Raw genomic sequence first — 25,042 nt, forward strand, 5'->3', positions numbered from 1 at the left:
TTATGCAATAACCTCACAAGCATAAACACAGTATGCAAAACCTCATAAGCAGAAATCCCATTAGGCAATAACCTCATAAGCATTAACCTCAGATTAGGGACCAACCTCCTAACCATAAACATCAGCGGCTTAAATCATGGTGCATAAAACACATTTAGAATATTATCACATAAATCATATTAGGGCCTAGCACCCTACCAACCTGACTAACCCCTTGGCCAAATGGCCTTCTCAGAAGGCTCAAATGCCCTATGTCCCAAATGTCAGGGCGGCTGCCACTGCGGAAGAATGAAAAGTGTGCAATTGCGCTCGCACCACTGTGCCTCCTGGGTCCCAACTGGGACTCCTAGCAATGAACTGGCCTAAATGTTGCAGCTGCCGCTAATTATGGTGCAGCTGGAAAGAAAAATGTGGGCACTGGCACTCACTGTGCACTCTGGGTCCCCACTGGAACTTTAACTACAAATATGCCTAAATGTTGCAGTTGCCCGCTACGGAGGTGCAACTGAGGTAAATAAATCAGGCCCTGGCACTTTGGTGCCCTCAGGACCTCCACTGGGGCACTAAAAACAAATATGGCCAAATATGAAACTTACTGCTACGGCGGTGCAGCTGTGAGGAAAAATGGCACTGGGCTCTGGGGCTCTCTCAATACATGTAGGCCAACATTGCAATTGCCCGCTACGGCGGCGCAACTGAGGTAAGTAAGGCAGAACTGGCACCACTGTGCCGCCTGAGCCCCTCTTCTGGGACTCAGATGCAACTTGCCCATGACGTTGCAGTTGACCGCTACGGCGGCTGTTGGACCTGACCCTCTTGGCAGGGTCATCCCTAAACTTTTTGCCTTCCTCCAATACTCTCTCTGACCTGTTTTTGTTGGTTTAATGACTCTGGGCACTTTACCACTGCTGACCAGTGCTAAAGTGCATATGCTCTCCCTACTGTAAAGTGTACATGTGATTGATGTCCATGATTGGTTCATTGGATTTACTGTTAGTCCCCAGTAAAGTGCACCAGGAGTGCCAGGGCTTGTGAATGCCAATACTGCTAGTGGGCCTGCAGCGCTGGTTGCGCCACCCACAGAAGCAGCCTTTTAAAATGTGTCTAGGGTCTGCCATTGCAGAACCTGCGTGCAGTCTGGTACTGTCAGGCTGGCTGGGCAAGTGCACACACTTGCCAGCCCCTAAACCTTCCCTTAACTTCATATTAGTCACCCCTATGGTAGGCCTGAGGGCAGGGTGCATTGTAAGTGTAAGGTAGGACATGCTCTGATGTGTGTGGCATGTCCTAATAGTGAATTACTGCCAAATTCGTTTTTCACTATTGTAAGGCTACCAGTTCCCTTTAGGCCAGATGGGCTGCTGGAATTATTACACTCTATAATCCCAGCAGGCTCAGGGAACATGGTAGGAATTAATGTTTAGTATGCCTGAACTCAGAATAATAAAATACTTCTTTTAGTAAAGTTTATTTTAATATCCTGTGTTTGCAAATGCTACTTTTAGAAAGCTAGCATTTGCTTGTCTAACCATTTCAGCCCGCCTCTGCTTTTGTGTGTATCTGACTGTCTGAGTTGTGTGAGTGACAGGGCTGGGAGTTGACAGGTGGTGAATAGCAGGATGACACCTTAGTAGGGGGTGGGAGTTTCCCTGAATGATGCATCAGGCTGTGCTCTGCCTCCACAATGCTGGCTCCGCCCCCCTGGGGAGCGACTGATGACTCAGCCTGCACCTGGCCCAGGAAGGACCGAAGCTTGTCAACAAAGTGCTCAGGCTGCCCCTGTCCCCACAATGCTGGCTCCGCCCCCCTGGGGAGCGGCTGATGTGCCTGCCCTCACACTGAATGCAGAAGCCAGAAGTACCCACCACAGGTGCTCAGAGGCTGAGAGCAGTTATGCAAAGGCCCCCCTGGCCTGTAAGAACAAAAGAAACTGGGTATAAAAGTAGGAGCCCTGCTCCTTGTAAATTAGATCCTGTTTGCGCTACAGAAGAAACTCTGCCCGAAGAGAAGGACCTGGAAGGACTACAAGGAGGAGTGCTGTCTCTGGCCTGTGTCTGGTGCCTTGCTGCAGAAGGAGAGAGAAAGAAGAGACTACAAGAGACTTTTGCTTTTATTTTGAACTTTGTGCCAAACTTCTAAAAAGATCTCCAAGGGCTTGCTGTGGAACTTGCCCCCTGACCAGCGCCCCAGGAACATTGGGCGCTACCCTCCCTGACCAAGGCATCAGCTGTGTGTGTTGCTTATCGCTGCAGCGCTGATTGAGGAGGACGAGAGCGTCTAGACCCCCCTGCACACCGTGACCGTGGGCTAGCAGATCGCCATAGCAACGTGAGGCCCAGCCCGCCGCTGGCCCGAGCACCGTGACTGCGTCTGCACCTAGCCCCACGAGAGCAAAGTAACGGAGGACCCGTCCGGTCCAAGCATCGAAGTCTACTGGGCTCAAGCGCCGTAGATTCCCCCGCAAAGACGGACTGCCGCCCTTTGTCCTCTCCCTCTAACAGCGTCCTGCCCGACTGCCCCGCTGAAAGGGCATCACCGCGACCGGCACTTTGGCTGGGTACGTCCCGCACTTGGGGACCGTACTGCCACTGCGCCACACTCAGCCGCCGCCGTCAGGACCGAAGCGAACACTGAGGAGAGGACCTCTGACCCCCATCAAGCACCGCCGCCCGCCAGGGAAGCAACGCGACGTGGACAGCTCCCCTTGCAGCCGTCCGCTTCAGGATCCCCAAAGAATTCAAAAAGGTACTGTGTTTTTGCCCCCTCGCGGTGCGAGCGTCCTGCAACCTGAGCTCGCACCGCGCTGTGTGAACTTGGGCACCCCGGGAGCCCCGCAGCTGCTGTCTGCCCTGCAGCGCGAGCCGCCCCTGAGACAGAGGCTCGCCCTGCTCCTGGCCCCCGAGGCCCCTCCTAACGCTCCCTGTGGCCCGTGGCCCCCTCCACTCGAGTCGCGCCCCGAAGGGTGACTCATTGCAAGAGCGGACCCGGCCGTGCCTTTCGCTGCTCACGCGGGAAGCGTGAGCTTTGGCAGGCCGGGCCCGATTTTCTCCGAGGAAGTGAGCGGAGACAGAGGGAAGCGCATTGAAGCGCTAGAAAGCACTGAGCCATACCAAACCTGGGCAGAAGGCCCAGAACATTGCATTGTTTAAGACACTGTGACTTTTTGCTAAGAGTAACTGGAACCTCGCATCTTTGAAGTAACCAAGACTGTATTTACAAGCCTGCTTCTAAACAAATATAAAGAGAATATATTTTTACAATACAGTTTGGTGTCATTGTGTGGTGGGTTGGTGGTGAGGGGTGTGATACTGCAACTGTTTAACCCTATGTGCCCCAGAGATTAGCCTAGACTGCTTGCGCCACACTACCTAGAGGGTAAGCAGAGGTTGTTCTTGAAGGTAACCCTTAGCCCTGACGTGGAAGAGAGGGTCCCTGCTTGTCGCCAGTGCTGCACTGCGCCAACCAGAGACTCCCCTTTCCAACAGCGGCGCAACTGAGAAAACTAATTGCAAAAGGGCGCTGGCACTTCTGTGCCCCCTGGATCTCTACAGGGGCCCTACCAACAATGTGTCCCCAAACGTTGGAGCGGCCCGCTCTCCTGCGGGGCTGCTCAGTAAAAACAGGCATGACTGCCCTGGTGCCTCGCTAGAACCAACAGCAAAGAGAACGGCCTCAGCCCCACTCACCAGTCTTGGTGCAAGCTTCGCTGATCTCCTCCAGTGTGGTGGGGGCATGCTCGGCGGAGTCTGAAGAGCCCCCACTCTTCGAGGGCTCTCTTCTCCAAACGGAGGTGTACGCGGGGCTTCCCTCAGCTCACGGGAGCCCCGCTTGGCATTCCCTGATGTCTAGCCACACGTGGCAGGTCCCGCCCCCAGTCAGGCAGACGCTCCTGACTTCCGGGTCGGCTGGCGGCTCCTCACTCTGGCGCAATGCAAGGTGGGCACCTGCCTTTGAAACTAACCACATAAGCGGGGTGGACACTGGCCACGATACCAGACGCAGGATGGGCACCCGCCGTCGGCACCACAATGCCGGGTGGGCTCCCGCTCCTCTCGGCATCCAGGTGGGGGAATCCCCACATCAGGATTCCCGCGAAGTAAGTTGCAGCTCTGTGATGCAGAGCCCACGCGTTCTTCTTTGGCAATTTGAATGTAGCACTCATGAGGCGCTGGATGCAAAAAGTCCTTAGAGGGGAGGTGGGCAAAGCTGGCCTCAGGCAGGCCAGCACACAGGGCCCCCCAGCAGAGAGGCAGTCCCTCGTGGCGGTTCCTCCTGAGGCCCAGGAGCAGCAAGTCCCCCAAGCACAGGAACAACAACACTCATGGGGTCACAGCCCCTATTTTTATAGTACATATTCCTTTGTCTGCAGTACAGGGTTTTGGGGGAACCAGATGCAACTGGTTCAGTGGGGAATTGGAGCACTCTGTTTACCAGGCTCCTCTTCCCCTTTGTCAGGTAGGGGCTCGGTGATCAGACACACCACAGGGGGTGGAGCCAGCATTGTAGAGAGCAGGCTCAATCCTATTCATGGTAAGGGGACTACTCCTCCCACTACTCCAAATGTAGATGTCTTATTCCGCCTAGTGCTGACTGACACTACCCCTCCAGGAGCCACACACACCTCACCAGCTCCTTTCACTCATAAGCCAGATATACAATTCACATCAGGCAGGCAGACACATAGCACACAGAAATGTCAACTTCTAAATGTGGCATTTCTAAAATAGTTATAATAAATCTGCGCACATCATTGCACAGCTTTTATTATCACTATTCCAAATATACCAAACTTGACCACGCTGCTCCTCTCATATCAGGAATTACCACTGAAACATTTATCAGGGAATCCCAATTGCGTTCCTATGGGAGGGCAGCCCCACAGTAGTGAGAAACCAAAATGACTGTTTATCACTACCAGGGCATGTCACACACTTAAGGTACATGTCCTATCTTTTACCTACAATGCACCCTGCCCATAGGGCTAGCTAGGGCCTACCTTAGGGGTGACTGCCATGCAGTAAAAGGGGGGTCACAGACATGGCACATGCTTTAGGTGCCACGTCACGGCAGCAGTAACACTGCATGCACAGGCCCTGCAGTGGCAGAGGCCTGGGACAGGTTTGAAAGGCTACTTTGTTGGGTGGCACAATCAGCAGTGCAAGCCCACCAGTAGCATTTAATTTACCAGCCCTGGGGTATATAAGAAACCACTTTACAAGGGACTGACAAGTAAATTAAATAGGCCAAACGGGTGTAGACCAATCTTATCATATTTATCAAAGAGTACACACACTGTACACTGAACAACACTTCTAAAGTGCCCAGAGTCCTAAAAGCACCCACACCATGTCAGATAAATGCTAGGAGAAAGGCAAAAAGTTTAGGGATGACCCTGCAAAAAGGGCCAAGTCCAACAGTTGGCATTACGACCTGCCTCATTGTTGAATTATGCAATGCATTATTTTTGCATTACGAACTGCCTGATTGTTGCATTACGCATTGCATTATTTTTGCATAACGGACTGCCTGATTGTTGCATTATTTTAGCATTATTTTTGCATTACGAACTGCCTGATTGTTGCATAACGAACTGCATTATTTTGACATTACACAATGCCTGATTCTTGTATTACGAACCGCATACCATTGCATTAGGCTGAATTGGTTAATTGAGAATTGCTCATTAATACTGCAAGAACCTACAAGGGTTTGCTGGCCTAATAACCAGCAAGGTGAAATATTACAAATACCCATATGTTGGATTTTTATTGTGTGGTCTCATCATATGTCTTTTTTTATAAACAAATAATTGTTTTTTCATTAAACTTGTGTGGAGTACATTTGTGGTGTCATCAATCTGGTGCTAGAGATACAAATGCCAGAAATATTTGTCTATCTCAGCCAACACCATTAACTCGGTTGCCCCTAATTAGTTGATTTGACGAACTGCTGTGATAGCCATCCAAAGAAGTATCCAACAGATTGCCTTTTGGGTGACAGGGTTTTTATGACAAAAAACCCTAGATACTCTAACCAGTTTATGTGAAGTACCAACTCTACTTCAGACCAATGACCGTCGTTGAGACCAAGTCCCACCTGCTAGCATCTGACTCAATGAGGACTTCTGGTTGGGATCTGTATAAGGCTGTGCCATTCTAAACGTTCATATGCACAAGCCACTAAGATAACTATGCTCTTGCTTCCATCAACAGCGTTATGTTGTTCACATACCCCCAACACTTGCGCAGATTTGAATCTTCAATCTCTGTAGTGTTGTTTAGTGCAGAGGGTCTGAAAAAATCGCTGGTATCTATGATGTCAAGAACCCTTCCATTGAGGCTGCTAGTCTCAAAGACAAAGGCTGTTTTGATAAGGCTGATCTCAGCTCCCTGTTGATGTCATTCACTTTCTGTGTGGGGGTTTGATTAATGGTAACTAAGCTTTGAGAAAATCTACTTGGAACCCTAGAAATGCTACACTTTGAGTTGGAATCAAAACTGACTTCTCTTTATTTACAAACCCCAATTCTATAGGAGTTGGATAGCCCATGATAAATGAAGCATTACTTGATTATGTTCCTGTGTCATTATAATCAGGCTGTCCAGATAGACTATTAACTCAAACCCTTTGGCTCTCAACCTTTCCCCTCAAACTGATAATCTCCTGTTTGGGTGTGAAGATAGGGATCATTGAATAGGTATCAATGAGGCCCAAATGGACCATCCAGTTTTGTCCTTTGAGAGAGTCTCTCAATAGATGGATACTTTCCATCTTGTTTTACCTCTAAAGAATCTATCTGTTGATATATTTGAGATTGTATACCAACCTCTAATTTCTTCCCTTCTGTACAAGGAATAAGTCGTAGCAAAACCCTCTGGGATGAGGCATGGGGAGAAAAATTGCTTGCTTGCACAACAGTTCTTGAAACATTCAGCTGCCTAGGAATATACTTCCTTCCAATTGCACAGAAAGAATAATTTTCTACCCCCTCCACAACCACTTGAGAGACAGGAATTATCTTTACTTTTAAATCCAGATCCTGCACTGACTGGAAGATTTCCTTAATAGCCACCTCTACCGTATCTACTACGGCTACCTCTATGCTTGGATGGAAAAAAGATTCCTCCTTTGGAGCTGTCAAACTAGCTAAATTATCTCTGTACCATAAAACCTCTGGGATCCAAGGCAAAACCGGCAGCCTGGCAAACTTCCACTGCTTCATCTAGCCCTGCTAAAAAGGCTAGGTTGGAAGGCTTTTCTTAGGGACAGCTGTACCTTTGCCAGCGCTATGAAAGCGTTCACAAATATTCACAGGTATTTAGCAAATAGGTCCCCAAAAGGAAGACTTTCCACTATCAGATTTGCCAGTACTGAAGCCAGGTCCGTAAGTTCAGGGTATATTGGCATTTAGATAGAGTGGTGGCTCTCAGACGAGATGGCACAGTTAGCATTGTCCAACTTACATATGGCCCATTGGGTTCACCCTGCCAAAACATCGGGATCAATCACTGAGCCCGACATCTTTGCCTTTTAGCATTTTAGCTGTCTGGCAAAGGGTTTGAGGGCCATCGCCAGGGCTCGGTTTACTGATTGCTGCACTGAATTGCCCTAGGTGGCTACTTTAAAGAAGTACTCGTCTTAATTGATGGTATTTGTTTATTCATTGCATCTATGTTCAATGAAGATCATTTTACGGTATCTGTTGTTGTAATTGTTCTTATGTGGAATGTGCATATGTTGTATCCAGATGTGTTTTTGAGTGAGAGATCCTTTCTATTGTTTCAAGACCGACTCTTGGATGCAGTTGTGGTTTTGTAGCCTGCAAATAAAGCTTAGGGGAATTCTTTATTTCTTCTTGTCATTTGATCTCTTCTGGGTGTTACCACACGCCACACCTCACAATAGTAATATCAATAAGTAACAGAACATCCCATCATTAAATAACAACACATATCCAAACAAATACATGATACCGTCTTTCTATTGATACTATTGGTAATGCCAATGTTACAGTGATAATAAATGTCACCAGTGAAATCAGCAATGCCATCTATATTATCTGTCACATCATGGGTGACGCCATGAGTATTGCGTTTTGGGTGCAAGCTATGGTTTACATCACATGCGTGGGAGTTTGGGGCTCTTGTAGGTTTTGTTGCTTGTTTGCCTTGTATAACAGAGTCAACACTAGTCACTCTGTAGCTTGGGTTATTGTCTCTCATGTTTTACTCTACTGTGTTATACCAGGCATGTTAATAACCCCTCTGTAAATGAAATGTGGAAAGGGTCCTCGTAAAACCGAGAAACCATTCAAACTGGGTGTATTTTACTTGCCACTATTTAAATGCTTATTGTCCTTGTCCGCAAGAGAAGAAGATTTGTTATCAATTGTAAATATGCTTCTGTTCCTAGCGAAGAAAAAGCACCAACTAAACCAAGGACTTTCATCACAGCGGAGGGGAGAGTGCTGAATGTCAACGAGGCTAAGTGCGTGCCTTTTAAATACCTTCTTTAATAATGTTTTGTAGTATTTATTTTTGGTAATTTTTTATGGAAATATGCTTCCATGTTATACAACAGTACCGTCTCACAGTGTGACATTACCTCACATTAGAAATTAATTAACATTATTGTTACCCATTGGAAACATGTCAAAGTTATCTTTTCTGTATTGTTAAGATAATAGACCCAAAGTCTGGAAAGATGTTGTCGCACTTTATGTTCCCAAACTATAACACACAGCATTAACAACTGGCTCACTCGCCCTTCGCACCCACTTTCACTACTAAATTCATACATCTGATTACATCTTGCAAAAAGTTTTCCGCCCTATCAACACCTCAAGCTCACTCAATACATGTTGTATTACGATGGCTTCCAGAAAACATGACCAGATTATTACTATAGCCCATTCACATTCCACTTGGTGGGTGCCACTACATGGGTTCATTCATCTTTGAACCAATCTTCTCCTCATTTTCTCTTCTCTTTCCTCACCTCGCATTCTTAAACTGTGCTGCTGCCAAGGTTTCCACTCCTGTAAACATAGCACAAGAAAAGGGGTCCTCATGCAAGCTGTTTTTGAATGCCACTAGACATGCATCCAGTTCACATGCCTGTCAGTCATCATGGCCATTAGTTCCCTGCTGTAAGGATGTTCACCATCCATTCCTGGATGGCATACTTCACAGCTTCAAGACCTAGGCAGTTATAAACTCGACAGCCACCTAAATTCCATGAATGTTAAATGATTGAAACAAATGAAGAAGCTCTCAAAAATGTTTTCGAAAATATTCATATGAACTTTATTCAATAAATAGTGTTCTCAATTATGTTTGTTACAGGAAGCTCCAAACATAAAACACCAGCCAGGCATCATGTTTTCCAAGATCTTTGCACCTCCTCTGTAGGGGGGCTAAAGAGCACCTATTGATACTAGATTGGTACTTGCATTTCAGATTTTTCTTTTAGCCCCAATAAGGCGGACATTATGAGTGGCCTGTTAATCATCTCTGGAACGTTGACCTCCTTCAATTACCCATACCTCGCTTACAAATAACTCCAGAGAGCCAGAGTTACTGGGAGATAAGACGTTAGACCTTAAGGGTCCTCTATGAAGTAAGGAATTACCAGGCAGCTTGGTAATTTCAGAACCAATTCTACCGATAATTCTTCAATTCTCCCCAGATTTACACAATTGGAGCAGAAAATCTCATTGCGGAACATACAGAGACAAGGTGTTCTGGAAGATATTATCATTCTTATGGGACCAGAACCGTCAACATTAAAAAGTACTCAGGCAAGAGTCATAAGGCCAAAGTCCAGAAGAGCCTGTGCTTTGCTGTTGAGCAAACAAATAGATGTGGTCGCACCTCAAGTGGCTTAATGGGAAAGAATACATTGACACTCATAAAGGCTATGGATGGCACAACTGTCTGCAGACTGCGATGGCTTTTCTAATGCCATCCTTTGCTGATGTCTGCTTCTGCCATCAACTGGGCTTATAAGTAATATGTTTGTGCAGTTTAAAATTCCCAAATTATTCTAACATTGTATAATTTGACATGTCATATTTTATGTGATGCAGCGGGACGAAACTTAGTGCACATATTTTAATCAGTGTGACAGTGTTAGGACTGCACCACTGGCAGGCATTCTCCATGTCCATCCTGTGCGCAACCCATCTGATGAGGCCATGTAGAATTAGAACCTCAGGTTTCTAGGCTTGTGCTAGAACTTGACCTGAGATTTGGCTCTCCTCTGGGTCCAGACCAGTTTCCTGACCTGGCACTGGAAGCAGAGCCCAACCCTAGGTGTGCTCCTAATGAAGTGGTGTGTAAAGAAAGCCCATGTGGAGTCTCAGATTCTGTGTCAACTCAGCGCTGACTGTCGCCCCAGAGCAGGAGTAGGACTGTTCTGGGTTGTACTTTTAGGGAGGATGGAATGACCTAGCTTTACTAAGAAATATTAGCTTCCAACATAACTCATATGCTCGTGAGAATGAGTGCGCGACCAACGAGAGTGCTTCGTAGGACCTCAGCTCATTCCTTTACAGATCAGTGCCAAACCGAACATGATGCTTGAGGGAGTGGCTGTCCAGAGATGGGAAACTGGGCCTGTATGTTGCCAGGAAATCTTGTTTACATTTGGCGAATTCAACGGTTTTTACACTGCCCTTATCTCACAAAAAACACATCGAGAAACTCATGTCATGCAACAGTTCTCCTACATTCCAATAAGAATGCTTCTACTTTTTTCTTATCTTTAGACTCGACTTCTGTTTGAAGGAGGATGACGACAATAACCAGCTCATCCTGGACCTCGCCATCTACAGGTGAACATCTCCTTAATTACTTTAATATGCATTTAAAGGTTCTTAATTGTTATTGCTTTGACATTGAACTGTTTGAAGATACTTTTGATCTTCTTTTCATCCCATACTTTATCAGATGAGTAATTTGTGGAACTACATTCTGTTTATCCACAGTGTGTTTTATGCCCCATGCGATGCCAACACTTGCCTTTTGGCCATGTTTCCAGAACCGCCATCCATCTCACTTCTGCTAATCTGTGTCGGTCGCGAATGTATGCTTATTTTTACCATGTAGGTTTTTACGATGGAGGTTTACATCGTTACAGTGAAGGCTGACACTTTCTTAATTATATTTCACGGTAATGAATGTAGATTTTATTACTATCTGTGATTTATACGGCAGACCTTTTCCTTGAAGTCATAGCATACATTTTAGGGGATGGTAGGCTGTATTCCTTTCTCCATGCAGCTCGTCTTCTCTTTGCATATTCCACCAAACGATTGCATATTCATTTTTGATTACTAAAGGGAGGATTCTGCTGTCTATTTATTCGTGAGAGTGCACAGTAACACAATTATGAGACGTTGCAAAACAATGGGAACGTGTGCAGTGTTGCACCGCATGGCCATGTAAAAGGGTCAAAAAAATAATTTACAACAAGGGGTGGTGATGGACAGAGTCTCTGAATTAAGCAGAGTACTCTCACCCAGTCAAGAGATCAGGGCTAGATCCAACACCGTTTTTTAGCTCATTGCACCATCCCAGTTTCAGAACCTGGCTGTATGCAAATTAGTCTGTCCCTGGCCCAGTGCATCATGGGAACAGGGCAGACCAGACTACAAAAGCCAATTCTTACACTGGGAAGGAAACAAGCTTCCGGGGACCGGTTTCTGCCATTTCAGGCGTCTTCGGCCCGGCTTGCTTGAATCCTGATGGTGCAATGAGCAAGGGACTCACATCTGAGTATACCCTTCCACGCTTAGGGTGGACAAAATAATTTACAACAAGGGGTGGTGATGGACAGAGTCTCTGAATTAAGCAGAGTACTCTCACCCAGTCAAGAGATCAGGGCTAGATCCAACACCGTTTTTTAGCTCATTGCACCATCCCAGTTTCACAACCTGGCTGTATGCAAATTAGTCTGTCCCTGGCCCAGTGCATCATGGGAACAGGGCAGACCAGACTACAAAAGCCAATTCTTACACTGGGAAGGAAACAAGCTTCCGGGGACCGGTTTCTGCCATTTCAGGCGTCTTCGGCCCGGCTTGCTTGAATCCTGATGGTGCAATGAGCAAGGGACTCACATCTGGGTATACCCTTCCACGCTTAGGGTGGACAAAATAATTTACAACAAGGGGTGGTGATGGACAGAGTCTCTGAATTAAGCAGAGTACTCTCACCCAGTCAAGAGATCAGGGCTAGATCCAACACCGTTTTTTAGCTCATTGCACCATCCCAGTTTCAGAACCTGGCTGTATGCAAATTAGTCTGTCCCTGGCCCAGTGCATCATGGGAACAGGGCAGACCAGACTACAAAAGCCAATTCTTACACTGGGAAGGAAACAAGCTTCCGGGGACCGGTTTCTGCCATTTCAGGCGTCTTCGGCCCGGCTTGCTTGAATCCTGATGGTGCAATGAGCAAGGGACTCACATCTGAGTATACCCTTCCACGCTTAGGGTGGACAAAATAATTTACAACAAGGGGTGGTGATGGACAGAGTCTCTGAATTAAGCAGAGTACTCTCACCCAGTCAAGAGATCAGGGCTAGATCCAACACCGTTTTTTAGCTCATTGCACCATCCCAGTTTCAGAACCTGGCTGTATGCAAATTAGTCTGTCCCTGGCCCAGTGCATCATGGGAACAGGGCAGACCAGACTACAAAAGCCAATTCTTACACTGGGAAGGAAACAAGCTTCCGGGGACCGGTTTCTGCCATTTCAGGCGTCTTCGGCCCGGCTTGCTTGAATCCTGATGGTGCAATGAGCAAGGGACTCACATCTGAGTATACCCTTCCACGCTTAGGGTGGACAAAATAATTTACAACAAGGGGTGGTGATGGACAGAGTCTCTGAATTAAGCAGAGTACTCTCACCCAGTCAAGAGATCAGGGCTAGATCCAACACCGTTTTTTAGCTCATTGCACCATCCCAGTTTCAGAACCTGGCTGTATGCAAATTAGTCTGTCCCTGGCCCAGTGCATCATGGGAACAGGGCAGACCAGACTACAAAAGCCAATTCTTACACTGGGAAGGAAACAAGCTTCCGGGGACCGGTTTCTGCCATTTCAGGCGTCTTCGGCCCGGCTTGCTTGAATCCTGATGGTGCAATGAGCAAGGGACTCACATCTGAGTATACCCTTCCACGCTTAGGGTGGACAAAATAATTTACAACAAGGGGTGGTGATGGACAGAGTCTCTGAATTAAGCAGAGTACTCTCACCCAGTCAAGAGATCAGGGCTAGATCCAACACCGTTTTTTAGCTCATTGCACCATCCCAGTTTCACAACCTGGCTGTATGCAAATTAGTCTGTCCCTGGCCCAGTGCATCATGGGAACAGGGCAGACCAGACTACAAAAGCCAATTCTTACACTGGGAAGGAAACAAGCTTCCGGGGACCGGTTTCTGCCATTTCAGGCGTCTTCGGCCCGGCTTGCTTGAATCCTGATGGTGCAATGAGCAAGGGACTCACATCTGAGTATACCCTTCCACGCTTAGGGTGGACAAAATAATTTACAACAAGGGGTGGTGATGGACAGAGTCTCTGAATTAAGCAGAGTACTCTCACCCAGTCAAGAGATCAGGGCTAGATCCAACACCGTTTTTTAGCTCATTGCACCATCCCAGTTTCAGAACCTGGCTGTATGCAAATTAGTCTGTCCCTGGCCCAGTGCATCATGGGAACAGGGCAGACCAGACTACAAAAGCCAATTCTTACACTGGGAAGGAAACAAGCTTCCGGGGACCGGTTTCTGCCATTTCAGGCGTCTTCGGCCCGGCTTGCTTGAATCCTGATGGTGCAATGAGCAAGGGACTCAAATCTGAGTATACCCTTCCACGCTTAGGGTGGACAAAATAATTTACAACAAGGGGTGGTGATGGACAGAGTCTCTGAATTAAGCAGAGTACTCTCACCCAGTCAAGAGATCAGGGCTAGATCCAACACCGTTTTTTAGCTCATTGCACCATCCCAGTTTCAGAACCTGGCTGTATGCAAATTAGTCTGTCCCTGGCCCAGTGCATCATGGGAACAGGGCAGACCAGACTACAAAAGCCAATTCTTACACTGGGAAGGAAACAAGCTTCCGGGGACCGGTTTCTGCCATTTCAGGCGTCTTCGGCCCGGCTTGCTTGAATCCTGATGGTGCAATGAGCAAGGGACTCACATCTGACTGCTCCATCAGGATTCAAGCAAGCCGGGCCGAAGAGGCTGAAATGCCAGAAACCGGTCCCCGGTAGCTTGTCTCCTTTCTGGTGAAGAATTGGCTTGGTAGTTTGGTCTGCCCTGGTCCCATGATGCACTGGGCCAGGGACAGACTAATTTGCATATAGCCAGGTTCTGAGCTGGGATGGGGCAGTGAGATAAATAACGGTGATGGATCAAGCCCTGATCTTTGGACTAGGTAAGCGTGGTCTGCTTAATTCAGACACTCTGTTCATCACCACCCCCTTTTCTGTATCGTTTGTGGCCACTATAGGTGTGGCAGGGTATACTCAGACATGAGTCCCTTTCTCACTGCTCCATCAGGATTCAAGCAAGCCGGGCCGAAGAGGCTGAAATGCCAGAAACCGGTCCCCGGTAGCTTGTCTCCTTTCTGGTGAAGAATTGGCTTGGTAGTTTGGTCTGCCCTGGTCCCATGATGCACTGGGCCAGGGACAGACTAATTTGCATATAGCCAGGTTCTGAGCTGGGATGGGGCAGTGAGATAAATAACGGTGATGGATCAAGCCCTGATCTTTGGACTGGGTAAGCGTGGTCTGCTTAATTCAGACACTCTGTTCATCACCACCCCCTTTTCTGTATCGTTTTTGGCCACTATAGGTGTGGCAGGGTATACTCAGACATGAGTCCCTTTCTCACTGCTCCATCAGGATTCAAGCAAGCCGGGCCGAAGAGGCTGAAATGCCAGAAACCGGTCCCCGGTAGCTTGTCTCCTTTCTGGTGAAGAATTGGCTTGGTAGTTTGGTCTGCCCTGGTCCCATGATGCACTGGGCCAGGGACAGACTAATTTGCATATAGCCAGGTTCTGAGCTGGGATGGGGCAGTGAGATAAATAACGGTGATGGATCAAGCCCTGATCTTTGGACTGGGTAAGCGTGGTCTGCTTAATTCAGACACTCTGTTCATCACCACCCCCTTTTCTGTATCGTTTTTGGCCACTATAGGTGTGGCAGGGTATACTCAGACATGAGTCCCTTTCTCACTGCTCCATCAGGATTCAAGCAAGCCGGGCCGAAGAGGCTGAAATGCCAGAAACCGGTCCCCGGTAGCTTGTCTCCTTTCTGGTGAAGAATTGGCTTGGTAGTTTGGTCTGCCCTGGTCCCATGATGCACTGGGCCAGGGACAGACTAATTTGCATATAGCCAGGTTCTGAGCTGGGATGGGGCAGTGAGATAAATAACGGTGATGGATCAAGCCCTGATCTTTGGACTGGGTAAGCGTGGTCTGCTTAATTCAGACACTCTGTTCATCACCACCCCCTTTTCTGTATCGTTTTTGGCCACTATAGGTGTGGCAGGGTATACTCAGACATGAGTCCCTTTCTCACTGCTCCATCAGGATTCAAGCAAGCCGGGCCGAAGAGGCTGAAATGCCAGAAACCGGTCCCCGGTAGCTTGTCTCCTTTCTGGTGAAGAATTGGCTTGGTAGTTTGGTCTGCCCTGGTCCCATGATGCACTGGGCCAGGGACAGACTAATTTGCATATAGCCAGGTTCTGAGCTGGGATGGGGCAGTGAGATAAATAACGGTGATGGATCAAGCCCTGATCTTTGGACTGGGTAAGCGTGGTCTGCTTAATTCAGACACTCTGTTCATCACCACCCCCTTTTCTGTATCGTTTTTGGCCACTATAGGTGTGGCAGGGTATACTCAGACATGAGTCCCTTTCTCACTGCTCCATCAGGATTCAAGCAAGCCGGCCCGAAGAGGCTGAAATGCCAGAAACCGGTCCCCGGTAGCTTGTCTCCTTTCTGGTGAAGAATTGGCTTGGTAGTTTGGTCTGCCCTGGTCCCATGATGCACTGGGCCAGGGACAGACTAATTTGCATATAGCCAGGTTCTGAGCTGGGATGGGGCAGTGAGATAAATAACGGTGATGGATCAAGCCCTGATCTTTGGACTGGGTAAGCGTGGTCTGCTTAATTCAGACACTCTGTTCATCACCACCCCCTTTTCTGTATCGTTTTTGGCCACTATAGGTGTGGCAGGGTATACTCAGACATGAGTCCCTTTCTCACTGCTCCATCAGGATTCAAGCAAGCCGGGCCGAAGAGGCTGAAATGCCAGAAAACCGGTCCCTGGTAGCTTGTCTCCTTTCTGGTGAAGAATTGGCTTGGTAGTTTGGTCTGCCCTGGTCCCATGATGCACTGGGCCAGGGACAGACTAATTTGCATATAGCCAGGTTCTGAGCTGGGATGGGGCAGTGAGATAAATAACGGTGATGGATCAAGCCCTGATCTTTGGACTGGGTAAGCGTGGTCTGCTTAATTCAGACACTCTGTTCATCACCACCCCCTTTTCTGTATCATGTAAAAGGGTCAGCCAGTGGAAGCAGACAGTGATTCGGGTGAGGGTGAGCACACTCCTCTCCCCCTGCCGGCAAGAGACCCCGGGAGCAAGGCAGGAATGTGACTGAAAACGGCTGAAGGGAGCATCACGAGAACAAGAATAAAATAAAACAAGCACTGTCAAAGCCAGAGGACCTCCGCAGCGAAACCAGCTTTGCAGACATGTCCACTTCCATAGTGCCCACACCATCAGTGCTTGCTTCGCCCTGCACACATTACACTTACATACCAAGGAAACTCATGAGACATATTTGTGGGAAACCAGTGATGCAGGTTTATTTGCAACACAGGTACTGATAGGTGGGTCATCTTACAGGCGATCCAATGCAGCAGCCTCTCGCTGACCCGCATGCCCAAGGAGCCATCTTGCACGGCGAGGCGATGCTCTGACGGTGCAGTACATTATCACTTTATTTCGTTAGACTCCCGCCCCCCCTGTCAGGGCGGGAGATGAGGCACACCCCCGGTCGGTTCAGGCCCCCCGACCGCCCGAAGGACTAACGGGGCGCCGACGCTGTTTCCTGGAACACCCTCGGCTCCAGGTTCTTGGCTCGGGCACCCTACTGTGCCAGGCAGAGGTATTTAGACTGTATCCTTCTGCCGCAGAGGTACCCCTACTGTCCATCTGCTTCCAGATCGCCCTGTGACTCCGCCTGCAACATAAAACATGATCATTAAGGTATTCAAAACTGTGCCAACCGCTCTGCAGCTGGGTCAGGGTTCAGGGTGGGTAACAGCGCAGAGCAGCCTAGGACTAGGCGCGGGAAAGAAAGGCCGAGCCTAGTTGCTGGGCCTGGACATATCCCCCGGAAGCGCCTCCCCCGTCCCCAGGAGAGCCCTCCCCATTGGCTTTTGGCCGGGGGGGCGGCTCAGGGGGGGGCGCGCTTCAGGCTCCGCTCGCCCGACGTGTGGGACTAGGGCGCTGTCCCGCCCATGCTCCCCTTCGTGTCGCGCTGCCAGCGGCATAGTGCCCACACCATCAGTGCTTGCTTCGCCCTGCACACATTACACTTACATACCAAGGAAACTCATGAGACATATTTGTGGGAAACCAGTGATGCAGGTTTATTTGCGTACAACACAGGTACTGATAGGTGGGTCATCTTACAGGCGATCCAATGCAGCAGCCTCTCGCTGACCCGCATGCCCAAGGAGCCATCTTGCACGGCGAGGCGATGCTCTGACGGTGCAGTACATTATCACTTTATTTTGTTAGACTCCCGCCCCCGTGTCAGGGCGGGAGATGAGGCACACCCCCGGTCGGTTCAGGCCCCCCAACCGCCCGAAGGACTAACGGGGCGCCGACGCTGTTTCCTGGAACCCCCTCGGCTCCAGGTTCTTGGCTCGGGCACCCTACTGTGCCAGGCAGAGGTATTTAGACTGTATCCTTCTGCCGCAGAGGTACCCCTACTGTCCATCTGCTTCCAGATCGCCCTGTACTCCGCCACAGCTCTGGAGGAGGCCTCCGTCGATGACAGAGCCCCCCACCCACCTATCTACTTTCTGACACTGTTTCGTGCACCTCTATCATCTTCCCCTTTTGTTTCATGCACCTCTATCATAGTCCCCTTTGCCACACCACTATGGAGATATCTTAACAACCGTTCTTAGGACACGCCCTTAGTTCCATAAGCCGCACCTCTAATGAGGATTGCGTAGACACGCCCTTAGTTACAGAAGCCGCACCTCATATGGGGATGCGTAGGTACAGGTAGAAAAGACACCTTTGTACACAGGGTGCTGTACTTGTTTGAGCCTCAAAGTGCTTTTACATACTGGATACCCAGTTGTCGCATGGTAACGCCCCATCTGAACCTGCACGCACTTGATTATGCTACAAGGGTAGGTCCCACTCACACAGGACTAGTACCACAACATTGCTCTCGCCACCTTGGGACCTGAATAACCCATAATTCACTGACTCAGGGCGCCCGCTTAATATGTACCTGGCCCAGGGCCCTCCACCTCTTGTGAATCCCGCAGTTTGAATTAAGCTGTTTGGCATTAGCTGTCAATATCTACAAGAGGGGCCGCAAATCCTCGCTTGGTCCCTGCTTCTCTGTTGCATTCTGCATGTTATTTGCAAGATTTTATCGGATGCTAATGGAAGACCGGTGATATTGATCCCAGGAACCAAAAGAGATGGGTATGGCAGGCATACCTTTAATGCCTGCAGAGAAAAGCCATCATGTATCAACAGATGACTGATTAAATTAGTATTTGTTATAGCTTTACTTGCAGCTCATAACTAGAATCCTTCTAACGTACCACCGTGGACTATGAAGGATATTGGACTCCTGTACCTTGTGACCCTCGCCGTCACATGAACACTATGTATACTGCTGTGATTACCCACTTACGCAATGTATGTACCTGTATAATGTGCATGTTACTAAAAGCGCTCTACCATCCTGTAATGAGAAGAGTAGTGCTATAAGGAATGAATAGTGCTTCATCAACGTTATTTGGGTAAGTACAAGGACAGAGAAAGACATCTGGCAATCTTACAGTGCCTGTACTTATATGTAGGGTGAACAAAGTCAAGGCATGACTATCCTAAGTCACTGCCATTTTGCTGCAGTATTATCCTTGTACTTGTGTTTAGTACTCTTTTGTAACATGTAACCATAATGCGGGCACGGCATAGTAGTCATTATGACAATGGATTTCCGGCAATCCTCCATCCCGTGTAATGTTGTAAATACGGTATAGTTGCTAGAGGCCTTTCAAGTGCCATGACCTCGCCTTCATGCTCCATCCTTCCCCTCAGGGAACTTAAGGGTGTTATTTCAAGATGTCATAGTAGTACATCTTTCTTACTATCTGCTTAATGAACAAGCGTAACTGTTTTCGGCCAGTGCCTATTTGCCTTACTGTATCTGGTGCTGGAAAACCCGTGATATGTGACCAAGCAAGCGAAAGCATTATGGAAGTCACCCTGTGATCAGGATTAATTACTTGCTGCGTGAGCACAGTAGCCGAAACACTTATGACAGTGCATGTCCTGGCTAAACACTGCAAGGTCATTACCTGAATGGTTATAGCATGGCCTGGCAGATACACCTAACAGGTGGTGGTACTCCTATCCCTTGTAACCCTTGCCGTCTCATGTAACCCCTCATGTATACTGCTGTAATTACCCCCTTACGCAATGTATGTCCATGTATCGTGTGCATGTTACCTCCAAGCGCTCCTCATCCTGCCTTGGGAAGAGTGGTGCAGTCCCTGTGAAGTATTTGCCATTTATTGCAGTATTATCCTTGCACCTGTGTGTGGTACTCTTTTGTATTTGGCGTGATCTGAAAGAACAAAAATTTTACTCGTTGTGCACACTTTGGTTTGTGTTCCAACTGCCTCGCACGTTCCTCAAACTGCCCATGCTGTTTTCCCTTCGTCTGTTTTCAAAGACCAACACATACCTAAATTTGTGTCATTTACAATGCCCATTGCTCTAATTTTTGCAAAGGCGAGACCGTTGCATTGTAATGCGTGTTATCTCTTCTCATACTTGGAAGACATCAAAATTGTAACTGTTGGGTAAATCCCCCCTGATCAGCCATCCTTGCCTGAAGATTGCTTCAACAGAAAGGATGGCAGTTAAAACCCTTTCCTTTCCCACGAGTGATTTATGCTCCGGAAACTGGGGCGGGGCTAAAGGCAAGACATGATGATACTTCATGACTGCTATATTAGTTGCAGCACACACCAAAACACATGTGAAATGTGTTTATATAAACACAGCAAGTTAACCATTGCACAAATGGCAGAGAAATGCTATAATATGTTAACATTTCCTTTTCTTGCAATAGTTAACATTTCCTTTTGTTGCAATAGGTGCACCGTCTTAATGCCATACTAATAATTCGATGTAAAGCTAGGTCCATTACTAGAGTCATACCGCATGGCCGGTAATGGCGGCCGGATCTAGCACTACCGCATCAATGCTTCGCTGTTTTCATGCTAGCGTAAACATCCCTGCCGGCAGCGGGAATAAGCAGAAAGTATCTATTGGTAATGTAATGCACTGAACCAATACTGTTCACTGCCAAGCCCGTAGGGACCCAAGGTCGTGTTACAAGCCGGTCGGTACCGGAATACTGAGCAACAAGCCCGTCTGCCCCCGCAGCCAGAATCAATGCGCCACAGCGACTACAACTCTCTTCTTGTCGAAGCTATCATGACGTAATTGAAGTGATTGCAGGCATGAGAACAATTGAACACGATCTGACCTCTGACCGTTCTCTTGAGTGTCTGGAAAGACTTATGACGCAGGTCAGTTTAGAAACTTCAAATTACAGCCAAACGAACGACATTATGAAGACCCCATCGTTTACGGCCCTAAACTCTAGTTGACCCATATCGAAAAGCAATCACCCGACCGACCTGAAACAGGGTCGCTGATTGGCTGCAAAAGGCGCAATAGTAGGTGACGTGAAGGCGAGCAGGAGAGATTGTGAAGTAGAGAGTGATATACAAGTAGTAAGACTGATAGACTGATAACAAGAAAGAGTGTGAGACAAATGGCCACGCTTACACGCAAGGGTCCGACCGGTTATAACGTACCAGGCTCAAATGGCCACGTTTAAATATTCAATATGAACAAGGGATGTCCTGTAAATCATATTATCTGAACTCACGTCATCGTGTTTATCAACTGCTGATCAGTTTACAGCTAATCTTCCCAGCAGCCTCCCTCCCCTGTGGGACTGGGGAAACTAACACAATGTGAAAACATCTAGCGATTGAAAACCAGGCTCGACGCATAAAGCCGCCTGTAATGGCATACCAATTCATAATGCTGGGTCGTTTATGGCACTGCTCGCTGCAGACCCCGGCCCTCTCGGAGTCCCCGACCCCATCAGCCACAACTCCGATGAAGCCCTACATCCCAGCGCTCAACGCCTCAGCACCCCGCTCCCCCAGGGTGGGGTGTCGCTGCGCATAACACCTCATGAACAGATAACATCGGGGGTCTCGTTCGGAAGATGTGAAAGAGCACCCTGGAAAATCAATTTTAATAGTTTCAAGGTGTCTCCGCCCCCAAAGTAAATTAAAGCCCCTGCACTATTTACTCGAAAAGTCGTAACTTTCAGCCTAATGTCCGCTGTCGATCTTTTATTTACTGACATTTGTCCTCAACGTCAGTATTACCGGGCCGCATGACAACCTCTTCTGTGGCTGCACGTTTTCTGAAGTCGTATTGGAACTAACGCAGGGGGTCATTTAAGGTGATTTACGGTTAGTGTGTTGAGGGTACGGCATAAACTGCCAGAGCCCTTAAGACAAAATAAGCTTGGCAAACGCAAGCCACACATATTGCCACGGAAACTCGCACATGCACACGGCACCCAATGCTCGCGCGCAACTCACGCGCAACTCACTCGTCCATGTAGCAAGACACCCCACGTGCGCGCTCACAGACTCATGGATGCTGGCATGTGGACGCGCCCACCCACAGGATGGGCCGCTCACTGCTGCCTCCTGCGCCCCTCGCGAGGGCGCCCGTTTACCGTCCCGGATCTGTGCTCCTAAATGCCCACTGGCCACTCCTTTGTTACGACAGGAGGCCTCCTCAGCAAGGGCAAAGGCTGGGTCATTCCCACCCCTTCATGTGGGCTGCTCCCTGCCTGCCACACGTGTGGTCTTCACAAGAAAACACTGTGGCTGGTTGCATAACGGGTGTCCCCTCGCCACCCCACGTTGCACCCATCAGAACTTGTGCACTAACAAGCTGACACATGAACTTCTACCTCTTCCTCCTTTTCGCTTCAACTTCACAAATACTCACCACGACAAAAGGCAAGGGCACAACTCTGGTGCTGTAGTACTGGCTAAAGGCATGAAGGAATACAGTACTCGTCGTGCAAGCCAATGAGAGAGACCTCCTTTCATCAATAGCAGGGCATCAGGGTAGCCCGTAAGTGTGCTGGTAGCCTCAGGTATCAAGCGTGTGATAAATACTTAACCAAACGTTTTTTTTTTGTTGTTTTTTTTATATCCTCTTTAAAGGTAAACAAGACATCATAGAAAATAAGTTTTCGGATGTATATTTAGCGATCGTGAAACTCGGCTACGAACTGTAATCAACAACGCTGCACAGCACAGTGATGGCCGGCAGGTGGCAGCCAAGCACATGTCACCAGCACTGGTCCCGTCCGGAGGAGGCGGACGTGTAATCAGTTCTGCTTCAATTTCCCTATTGTTCACTCACTCTTCGACCACCCCTTCGCCATGTTGGCTTTTAATCAGTGCCCAATGGAAGTGCTGAGGCATTTAACGTGCCGCTACTGGTTAGGGCAGCAATCTTTCTTAGCCGCCCTCGAGAGAAAACATTCACCGGGCCAGCCACACCCGATCGAGCGGGCACCCCCAACTCCACTGCAATCTTGGGGGCAGCCGTGCTTGTTCACCATGCGCACCACATCGATGCATTTCTCAGTGGCTGCGTGCATCTCCGCCGCAGCCGCATGAACCCACAGGTCTGCTCGGCGCCATTGGCCCGCCTGTCCTGAGGCGATTCCGTTCCACACACATGAGGTGCCCGGCACCCACGCGTGTGGGTCAGCAGCTTCAAAGCATTCCACGCGTTCGTCCGAGCGCGCAGCTCCGGAGACATCACCGGTGGCGTGGCCGGCACACTCCGTTCACCGGGCACATAGCAGGTGACCTCCACACACGCCCCGGGCGATCCACTGCAATCGGGCACCCTGTTGTGTCTGGCAGCGAATGGTGTCCCTGCGGGTCTACACAGCGTGGCCACCTCACAAAGACGAGGATTGCTCAGAGCCCAAGGCACCCCGAATTTACCGCTCGGAGGATGAGTGTCCATCTACGTTCAGCTGTAGTGCCGGCGTGGCACGGTCACCCACCCCAGACTGCCCGAGGGCTCCGGCGAAGACGAGCGCTCAGACAGTTTTAGTTAACATCGCTGGTGGCGCCAAAGCCCGCCATAACACAACAAAAATAGTGCATGCATTTGTAAGGCGCACTTATCAGCCATGGGTCTCAAGGCACTGAGTAACTATTGTTTATTGTAACCCAACCAATGGTCCTCGTTTTATTGACCTCGGAGGATGATGGGCTGAGTGGGCCCGCTGGCTGGCGGGCTCGCGAGCACAGCGCTAGCCCTCCCGTCTGTATGACTGTCTCGCCCATAACACACCAATCAAAAGTACGCCACCAAATTACTTAACACAAAGAAAACGAAAAGAATAGAAACCAGAGGTGAGGACAAACAAGATGGGCAGAGACTGAAATTACATCATGTGCGACCATCAAGCTGTGGGTAACTCGTGGCTGGTAATGGCGGCGTACCAACGCGTGGCCGGCCTAGGTGCCCTGCAAGAGCGCGGCCGACAAAGGCCACAGGAATCTGCCGAAACGCGGGATCGAACCAGGGACCTTTAGATCTTCAGTCTAACGCTCTCCCCACTGCGCTATTTCGGCCGCGTCGATCGTAAAGCTTGGAGCCCTCGGATGCCCTGCTGGGCCGGAGACGTGCGGGAAAGGCTGTTTTCTTTGCGCATGATTTTCTTTAATTGTTAAAACCCACCGAGCCCATACTCGCGACCCGCGTACAGCAAACCCCAGCCCCCCCCGTGGTCGACACCACAGGGCCCAATCAACCTGGGCATGTCCAGGGATCAGGCCGGGGGGAGACTAGGCGTATGCAGCCCCATACCTTAACTCATACGACGACGACGACAGCGCTAACAGCGCAGAGCAGCCTAGGACTAGGCGCGGGAAAGAAAGGCCGAGCCTAGTTGCTGGGCCTGGACATATCCCCCGGAAGCGCCTCCCCCGTCCCCAGGAGAGCCCTCCCCATTGGCTGTTGGCCGGGGGGCGGCTCAGGGGGGGGCGCGCTTCAGGCTCCGCTCGCCCGACGTGTGGGACTAGGGCGCTGTCCCGCCCATGCTCCCCTTCGTGTCGCGCTGCCAGCGGCTTTTGCCACAACATATCGGTTCCTTTCACACGCTCACACTGTAAAGAGCCAATATCACATGGTGACGGGGAAGGTGAGATGGAAATCTCTGCACTGAGTGTGGTTCCAGCTCGTATTTGGAGGCTCTTAACAGCTGCTGCTCATTAACTTTTTTTGGGGGGGATGGGGGTGGGGGGAAGGAGGTTGTAAAACAGGACATCTGCGGAAATCTCAGCAAACTTTTTCGGTGGAGGAGAGGGGAAAAGTTAGAGGTGGCAGAAGTGCCTCATAAGCAATCCTCTGCACAAAGCCCCCCAGTCCCTACCCTTCCTCACATATGGTGCAAATTATTTTGAAGTTTGCAAGCCCAGCTTTGCCAATGCTTTGAATGTTCAATAGATGCTGTGGATGCATGTACAACCTCATCGGCCATCTTTGGGTTTGGTAAATCATTAGAAATGCATTGAAAGATGGCCTTGGTTGAACACACGCATTTGCTGTGAGCATCTTTGAATGGGTT

The 25,042-nt window shown here is 49.0% G+C and overlaps 1 protein-coding gene across 1 annotated transcript in view; it reads left to right on the forward strand.

Annotated features, from left to right (window-relative positions):
* Positions 1-25,042, forward strand: part of DNAAF11 (dynein axonemal assembly factor 11) — a 200,030-nt gene that overhangs the window by 106,854 nt on the left and 68,134 nt on the right. The window contains exons 7-8 of the mRNA XM_078686746.1: positions 8,413-8,487; positions 10,769-10,834. Coding sequence (XP_078542872.1) covers positions 8,413-8,487; positions 10,769-10,834 — 141 coding nt within the window. The remainder of the gene's footprint in view (positions 1-8,412; positions 8,488-10,768; positions 10,835-25,042) is intronic.

This window comes from Lissotriton helveticus, chromosome 4_1 (assembly GCF_964261635.1).
Source record: "Lissotriton helveticus chromosome 4_1, aLisHel1.1, whole genome shotgun sequence".
Taxonomy (NCBI): domain Eukaryota; kingdom Metazoa; phylum Chordata; class Amphibia; order Caudata; family Salamandridae; genus Lissotriton; species Lissotriton helveticus.